The sequence below is a fragment of the Papaver somniferum genome, chromosome 7 (genome assembly GCF_003573695.1).
Source record: "Papaver somniferum cultivar HN1 chromosome 7, ASM357369v1, whole genome shotgun sequence".
Lineage (NCBI taxonomy): Eukaryota > Viridiplantae > Streptophyta > Magnoliopsida > Ranunculales > Papaveraceae > Papaver > Papaver somniferum.
Genome location: NC_039364.1, coordinates 23,929,848 through 23,939,328, shown reverse-complemented (window position 1 = coordinate 23,939,328; position 9,481 = coordinate 23,929,848). Strand labels below are relative to the sequence as shown.

Below are 9,481 nucleotides of genomic sequence, written 5' to 3'. Positions count from 1 at the left end.
TAACGGATATATCGTCCTTTGAGAATGTTTCAATGATTGAAATGATAGTTTATATTACATAACCATTGGTAGGATATAAGCATTGTTTTGGAAACACATATATGTATAAGTCCTTATTCCTTGAACCAAAGTTTGCGAACTTTGTTGATCAAGAGAAATGGAAGTGGCGTAAGCCAAGTCCGCGAACTGGCGTAAGTTCTCGACCCGAGAATTTCTGCTGGAGTTTGTGAACTCCTTCCATGAGCTTAAGTCCGCGAACCCAGTCCGAGAAATTGAGCAGGTTATATCTAAAACCGGTTGTTGTTGAACTCATGTTTATTTAAACTAATGAATGCTTTTGCAAACCGTGGCTATAAAGTTCATGAACTGATTCGAGTGAATCAAACCGTTTTTGCTTCGATTGTGTCTTGTGTAGTTACATAAGATCTATGCAATTGAACAACTCTCTAACTAGTTCATTTGAGTCATTGAACTAGTTATGGTGAAGAAGAATATGGTTGGTATGAAAGTAATCATATGGCTAACCATTTGGTTAACTATTTTTGAACCAACAAATGTTAATGTTTGGGAATAATTCGTAAACCCAAAATTGGACATTTCATTTGTGTGTAACAAGCTAAGTTTTCGATCCAACGGTTGAGAAATATAAACATGAATCTAATCAGGTTTTCATCTAACATTGAATATTGAATGCTTTGTTACCAAGCTAACATTGATTGCAAACCATGATTTGAAAACTATATAAGGGAGAACTCTAGCAACTGGGAAACCTTATCCCCACACCTCACGTGTGATACTAGTTGCATAGCTAGAGTTGATTCTCCTTTAACCTTTGGGTTCTTCTTCTTCTAAACCAGGTTAACGACTTAAAGACTTCATTGGGATTGTGAAGCCAGACCGATACTACTTTTCTTGCAGTCGTGTGATCTGATCTTGCTGTTTCTATCGTACGAGTACAATTGAAATAATTGGCTTGAGATTTTATATCTCTGATAGTCAAGATAGAAAAGTAATCACAAACACTTCGTCTCATCGTTAGTGATTCCACAATACCTTTTTTCGCTGCATCGATTAAGATTATTGTGAGGTGATCAATAATACTAGGATGTTCTTCGGGAATATAAGATCGGTTTATTGATTGGTTCTTGTTCACCTTGATTTATCAAAAAACGGAACAAAACTCGTAGGTATATTCGTGGGAGACAGATTTACCTATTACCGTAGACTATTCTGTGTGATACAGATTTGTTTATTAAAGTCTTCGACTTTGGGTCGTAGTAACTCTTAGTTGTGGGTAAGATTAGCTAAGGGAATCAAGTACGTAGCATCTTGCTGGGATCAGAGGCGTAAGAGCATAACTGTACCTTGGATCAGTGTGACTTTGATTGGGGTTCAATTACAGTCCAGACCGAAGTTAATTTGGAGTAGGCTAGTGTCTGTAGCGGATTAATACAGTGTGTGTTCAATCTGGACTAGGTCCCGGGGGTTTTCTGCATTTGCGGTTTCCTCATTAACAAAATTCTGGTGTCTGTGTTATTTCTTTTCCGCATTATATTTGTTTATATAATTGAAATATCACAGGTTGTGCGTTGTTCAATCAATTAGAATATCCGACCTTTTGGTTGTTGATTTAAATTGATTGACACTTGGATATTGGTCTTTGGTACCATCCAAGTTATCTTTCTTTGATAAAAACTCGCAGATTCCTATTTGCTTGAGTAAAGATCAAATCGAGAGATTGAGATATAAACTCTTTGATATACTTTTATCTAGATGGAGTCTGACTGTTTAGTTGATTCTCTAGAAAGTATATTGGAGTTTGTCCATACAGATTGTTAATCGAATTGTTGGGTGTGGTTGTTGTACCCCCACAATTAGTTGGTCATCAATTTTTAATTATCAACTTTCAACATTCTTGCATTGCTAACATGGAAAGTTTTTTTTCATATTCATCTACACTTGGGTTGTTACTGGTTGAATTATAAAAGCATTAATTTTTCGAAAAAAGAAACACTACTTTTATCTTCATGTCAAAGTATATGTGTTTCATAATTTCATTTTTTTCGCGAAAAGAACCAAAATAAAAGTATTACTTATAATGTTAAGGCTTATTGAAAACAGGTTTACATGCTTAGCGAGAGGTTTTGAGACATTGGAGCGAACCAAAACATGGATTGCGTTGAAATATGAACAATTTTTTCCATTCTAACGGTAAGGTTTGAGGATTGTTTTAGTTGATATTGGAGACAAACTTTGCGTTAGCTAGTTTCCTCACTATATGAACTGTGTTGAATGACTGAATCTAGATGAAACGACCAAGTGTTGGAAGGTAAACCGTCCGTTGCACCATATGTTAATTGTTTGTCATTGTTAATCTCATTATTTTCTGATAACTGTTTATGATCTGTTGTAAAGTTTATTAGATATCTTTTTCGAATTATGATTTATTAACTGGTGAATTTAGTTTAACTTTTTTTCTTTATTTTGTTATTATTATTAAGGCAAATAACAGCATATGTAGTACGATTCCACTTGTGTCTAAATTATCTTTCTACCTCGGCGGAAAATCAATCATAGGTGCAATTAATATATCCTACTGAATCTTGGAAAAAAAAAAAGAATTCATTCCAAACCATATTAAAATTAAAATATATCCTACTGGAATGTGGCAACAAAAAACCTTTGATTCCCAAACCATAACAAAGAAAGAAAAAAAAAACACAAAGCTCTATTATGATAATCTATTACATTGCGCACCACCTTGATTTATTATTTCAAATCTACCCAATTTTGTATGTTCGATCAAATAACTACGAAGATAATATAGACTAGTATAATTGTCTATGTGCGAAACTAACGTTAGCAATCGGTTTACAAAGATATGTTATTCATGATATATTAGTTGTAGGTTCTTAAGTTTCCCATACTTGATATGATACTCTCTCAATATTTAGTCGACAACTCAAGTTTAAAAACTTTATAATGATGATGTATTTACGTTATATTGTATTTGTTTTGCACGTGCATCGCGTACCGCCAACACTCTAGACTTCATAGTACATAGACTACGAGAGAAAGGAAAAGAACAAGGGATAAAAAACTTTGCACTGGAATAATAAAACAGTTTACGGGATAACAACATGCCCCAAGTCGTACATCTCACGTATAGGGGCAACCACTATAGTGAAACTGTATTTCTTGGTTATAGCTTATTATAGCCAAGAAATATCCTTATCTCTTTGTTTATATTGGCAGAAACATAATTAGATTTTTGGGTCCACAATACGTAAAGTAGAAAGGGTAATTTTAATAGTTTAACCTATTTTCCACCCGCACATTTCCTAATTACCACTCACATTAATTAGCATTTCTGATTATCCTACTTGTCACCCATATATATTTTCACATATCCTAAATACTACTTTTATGTTTATACCCACCAATACATCCTCCAACAACTAAACCAAAAAAAAAAAAAAAACTAAGTTAGAAATAAACATTTCTTTTTCTCCATCTCCACCACCGGCTACCTTCTTTTGCTCTATCTCTGCCCACCGTACCATCTACACTTTCTCTAAATTTTCGTCCTAGTTTGTAGATGGTGTATCAAAAGATGCCTCCCAAGAAAGTTGGTAATGTTGGAGATAAAAGTTAAACCTAATTGTAACTTCTAATGTGTGCATGTAGAAATTCATGTTTGTATTTGATTTTGTCTTCACTGCTATGATGAAGAATTAGGTGTTCAATTTGGGTCGGCTTCTTTTCTTAAAAAAAATATCAAATGAATCAGTCGACCATGTATAAACGACTAGTTTACGTCTCATTCTATGATCATCCGTAATCATTCGTTTCAACAAAACAAAATGGAACATTTTCAGTCGTCCAGTTTTTGTCGACTGGTGGGGGTTGTAGTCGTCCAGAACTGGACGACTATTAGTGATTGCAGTAGACTTTTAGATTCAGATATGTATTGCTATGTTTCGCTGTACTTTTGTCATAAATTTTGGGTTGCCTTACTAATCCTCATGTCTTATTCATTATTTTGTCTTCTGGGTCTATCTAAAGCCCTAACAAGTAGCAAATAAAGGTGGAGTGACTAGAGAAGAGTTCGACGATTCACTAGACTATGAAAACCATTTGAAAGAGATGCAACACGAGTTTATAAGTGGAAACAAATAGATTCGCTCTGTTAATTAGTTTAGAGCTTTTAACATGACAATAGGCATGGGTTTCATAACTTTGCTATATGTGACTTATTGTTACCATGCTTGGTTATTATTTAGGAAATTTGTAGAATTGATTCCACTAGGTGATCTTGTTTTAGATACGAAGTGATTTTTTAATGAAAATATAGAGTAACACAGAAGAAGACAATAAGAATGGTGATAGTTATAATCAGGTTTAAATTGACTTTTGTTGGTGGTAAATAGGAAAAACGAGAAGTGAAAAATAGAATTATTTTAAATTTTTTTGATGAAGGTGGTAAATAGAAAAAATGTGGGTGACAAATAGGTAGAACTATTTTAATTATGGAATCTAAATTTCAGTTTATTCACTTTATGACATCTGTTTTTTTAAGCTGGAAGAGAGATCACATTTGCTCCCTTCACTAGGTAAGCCAAAACTTTTGGCTACATTATAGCTAAGAAATGAGTCATTGGCCTTGGCTATTATGCAGCTAAACCTAATAAATAGATGCCACCACAGTGCCTTGGCCTCAGGTAAGAAAAAATGAGCCTATAAAATAAGGGAAGGTGTACCGGGGGTGCCCCCAGTTTTTACTGGAAAAGTGCTCATATAATAATTTATCAATCTCTCTCTCTCTCAAATTCCCCCTTGTTTGTTCTAGGTCTGAGAAGAAGAAAATTGCAATGTCTTTCATTGAAGACTTTCAAAATAGTAAGTTCTTCTTTTAGGGTTTCACTGTAATCTCAATTTTAATTAATTATATGCTGATAACGTTAACTTGGGTTCTTCTTCTTCTTCTTCTTCTTCTTCTTCTTTCCAGGTTTAGAATCGTTACCAATTGTGCTACAGAAGAAATATGGATTGATGCGGGACTTGGATAGAAGCTTACACGGTATTAATCTATCATTTGCAGCTGTAATTCTAGATATTTTAGTCTTTAAGAATCTGTATTGAGTATTTTTTATTTTAGGTAATTTATTCATATATGATGTCTATCCTATTGGTCACTGATTAGTTGGGATTAGGTTAGGATGTCATTTCTAATGTTAAAAACACAACAACTATGATGTTAATCCGATTGAGCGGTGGATAAACAGTCATACAAGTGAGTCCAGTTCCATCTGGTGAAGAAATGAGCTAACTCGAGCTTTGCATGAATTTTTCCTACGTACGCTCTTAAGCGTTCTAAAAACTTCCGCTGCACTAACATAGCTAACTGGCACTAACTCATTAGCCTCAAGGCTCGTTAATCATGGCCGTACGACAAGAACATGTCTAAATTCAGAATCTAACTGCAGTCAAGGTAGCCACACTCTTCTGTTTTTTAATTAGATGTTGGTTACACAAGTATAAGATTTTGTATTAGTATGTTTTTGAAGAAGTAGGTAGTTTTGGCGACTACATCAAGTAAGCAATGACCGTAAACATCCCTTACAACGATATTTTCCTTCCATTTGTTCCATGGTTATTTTTGAAACTATGTTGTTCATAATAGAAGTCAGATTAGCTAATATACCTATATGTGGTATTTGAAATAACTGAAAGAAAACTTTAACTGTCCAAAATACATTCTTGTGGAGTCATTGAGCACGTTAAAGGGCTAGATATTAGATAAATAGAAATCCAGTATTATTTTAGCCACAGTAAAGACCGCACCCTTCACTAATTCGTTCCCGTTCATTCAAATTCTAAGCCTGATCAAAATGGCTTATAGCTTCTTTCTTTTTGCTTGAGGACTCTTTATGTTTTGGAGCATTTTATGCAAATTATGTTCTTTTTGTTAATATAACAGAAAGCCAGAGCCAAAATGAGCAGCGATGTGAACAAGAAATAGAGGACATGGAGCGTCGTGTCAAGTCTGGTAACATCACGCCAGATACTCCACTCATCAAATTTTCAGATGAAGCCCTTGAAGAGCAAAAGCATTGCATTAGAATCGCTGATGAAAAGGTTGCCCTGGCTCTTCAGGCTTATGATGTGGTAGGAACTCAATTTTTCTACACAAATGCCGAATGTGCTTTGCATTTATGTGTCATTGGTGCTAGAGTATATATGTTTTCTTAACAACTTAATAATTGAGCCCAAAATGTTGCTATTCACTTTCTATGTGTTGTCTTGAATATATTTGTTGAACTGTTTGATTGAAGTGTCTTTTACAGAGTTCTGGAACCGAAGTACCATAACATTTACTTTTCTGGAAAAACCATTGGTCTTATATCCCAAAAATTGGAGCCCAGATCATGGAATATATTCACCAGTCTTGAGCAATAACTTCTCTAGAAGAATATGCCATTAGAGAGTTAGCTACTATCTCCATCTAGGGTTACTTACTATCTCCTTCAAAGTTAGTTTTCAAGTTCTTATGGTGTCAGTGATTCCATCACCAGGCATTCTCGTACGTCACTTTGCCATGGCCAAGCTTTTAATAAAATGCTTTAAATAATGTCCCATAATATGTACTTTTATCTTATATCAGTCTGAGCATATATTTCCTCTATGTTTAACATTCCATATATTTAATAACTAGGGCTTTCTTGGAAGTTAGACCTTGGATTTTTTGTTTTAATATTTAATATTGAAAAGAAAGGTCGTCCATATACAATTATTCCTGCATTGAATAATTCAGGAATATCGGGAATTTAGTAAACTAATTTAATTTTCACCTGCCCAAATTATTCATTGCATCAATATTTTGACCAGGCTATATCCTGTTTCACAGTTGTAGAAAGTTGGTTATTTGATATACTTAGCTTTTCTTTTTTGAGACATGCATTATCCTTGTAGTATCTACTTTAGCTCGAACAGGACCTTAATGCAATAGTGCAGTCAGAACAATCTCAAGGTTTTTCAGTTACAATGAGTAGCGATCATCCAGTATATGGCATTCTTCCATCTATCTTGTTTCAGACTATTATCCAAAAAAATGAATTTTGTTCCCAGGTGTCAGTTTATCTCCTCTGTTAATTAAGTAGATTATCATGCCACAGGTGGATGAGCATATTCAACAACTTGATCAATATCTGAGAAAATTTGATGAAGAGCAAAGACGAGGTACTCATATCCTTTTTTTCTTCTTCTTTTTTTTTTCTTCAAATATTCTGAACACTGGGTAGATTGGCCTGTCACCATCCAACATCCCTGTTATGAATCACAGAAGTATGACCTTAATCACATGGAAATGTGGCTTTTGACAGAGAGAGATGTTGCAGATGCTTCTCGAACAGCTGTCGTGAACCCTGATACGAGTGTGAATTCTGGCGATACTGGTACTGGTAAAGGAAGACGTAAGAAGTATGTATCTTTCTTTCTTTGATATTTATCCTTTTAGTTCGATATGCCAGTAGAGTAGTACTGCTCAGATACACTAAGCTAGTAGTTGATGTAGGTTTGCATATTCCATTTTTCTAATATCAGCATGCTATTCAATGGTTATCAACCTCAAAAGATGTAATTCTATTACAAAATCTTACATGCTTCTGTCTCTCTTAAAAGCAATTCGAGTCTGTGAGTTGACCATTCTAGCAAAGAATTTTAGTTTATGATAACAGATATGAAGTGTGGACCTCGTTAAAGAGTTTGATTATCAAGCCTTTTGTACGTATTTCATAGGCAGTGGAAAACATTTTTATCTTCTTATCTATGTATTCTTGGCCTTACTCTCCTATTCTTATCTCTTTTAGTCTTTTGCTGCTAAACATCTTAGTTTCCTTGAGTTGAATCTGACATTACTTAATGCAGAACTCGCTCAGCAGCAGCAGCGGCAGCAGCAGCAGAAGTAGTAGTACCAGCAGAGACACCAAGCATGGATCTAGATTTGCCAGTGGATCCAAATGAACCCACATACTGTTTTTGCAACCAAGTTAGTTTCGGAGAGATGGTTGCATGTGACAACCCAGATGTATGTAATACTATTTTCCTTGAATATTTGTTTTACGGTTCAAATTTGTTGACAAGTCTAGCGTGGGTTAAGAAGAACCCATCATGTGATGTGACAATGACTGGACATCCCCAAAATTACATGGTGGTGTTGTTTATACCCATCATAGACGTGGTTTGACAAAATCTAACCCCTTTTTCGTTTGAAATTCTCTTGATTTTAAATCCTTTTTCATTCAATATTCTTAGTGCAAGATAGAATGGTTTCACTTCAGCTGTGTTGGCTTGAGAGAACACCCCAGAGGGAAGTGGTATTGCTCGGATTGTGCTGGCTTGCAAAAGCGTCGGAAAGGCAAATGATTGTATAAAACACCATTCTGGTATGCCACATCAGTTATTTTAGGTTGTCACTCTTTATTTCCTACAAGCTAATCTGTCTTTTTCTTTTACAAAAATTACTGTCATCTGACAGATTTATTTTTCTTGCAGATCAGAAAAAGTTTCACTCTTCCAACTTCTCCTTCTGTTCCTCAAGATACGTGATTTGCAACCATTCTCATTGCCATCATCTTCGTTCAAATCTTCGCGTGCTTGTGTAGAAAGAGCCCTGAATTCCTGTTAGCTGGGATGTACAAATTTGGTAAATAATGGTGTAATGAGGTTACTCCTTCATCCCCGAAATGGGTTGTAGCTATCCATGACCAGCCTAACAAAAGAACAGAAAAAAGCCCAGAAAGCTATCAAGGAGGTCGAAAAATTGAAATAAGAGCTGTTTTTGTTTTTGTGTGTCACGGGAGCTGTTGCCTGTAGGCTAAACCTTTTTTATGATAGGCTAATATAACATGTTAAATGTTCGCCAATTTCAATCAAATTCCAATGATGGAAGTATCTATGAGGTATCACCGGACTTCGCAGGCTCTTTTTTTTAGATAACTTAGAGGATTTTATTCAATAAATCTTGTCAGGTTCATAAAACCTGGATAACATAGTTTTAATGTGAATAAGATCAATACTAAACTCTTCTACTTCTAACTTATCCTTCCTAACTGCTTTTGAAATGGAATCAGCAAGTTGATTCACATTTCTACTTACATAACTGACTTTAATCCAAAAAAAAAAGCATTCTAGTAAAAGATTTATGTCTCTTAAAATCTTCCTAATCTTACAAGTAACGGATTAGGCTCCGGATCCTCTACACCCAAAATCCTCTACAACTGTGTGCCTACCAATAAGGGAACGCCATGTGTTTGCGTTTAAACATATCAAAATCATACGTTTTTAATATATTAAAGTTGTTGAAATTGAAAGATTTTCACGGAGATAAAAAAAGGAAAATATTTATCCTCCTTCAACGATGTTGATGGAGGTTACACTATGGACGAAGTTCAGGAGAATAGAGAAGACTATTTCAGTATCT

General features: G+C 34.8%; 1 protein-coding gene across 1 annotated transcript; it reads left to right on the top strand.

The window, feature by feature from the left end:
• The first annotated feature begins 4,741 nt into the window (after positions 1-4,741).
• Positions 4,742-9,048, top strand: LOC113300598 (PHD finger protein ING1-like). Its single transcript, XM_026549801.1, has 8 exons — positions 4,742-4,899; positions 5,009-5,080; positions 5,981-6,168; positions 7,176-7,239; positions 7,383-7,479; positions 7,927-8,086; positions 8,314-8,444; positions 8,554-9,048. The coding sequence occupies exons 1-7, from the start codon at positions 4,872-4,874 to the stop codon at positions 8,422-8,424; spliced, it is 720 nt and encodes a 239-aa protein (XP_026405586.1). The 5' UTR covers positions 4,742-4,871; the 3' UTR covers positions 8,425-8,444; positions 8,554-9,048.
• The last annotated feature ends 433 nt before the right edge of the window (positions 9,049-9,481 follow it).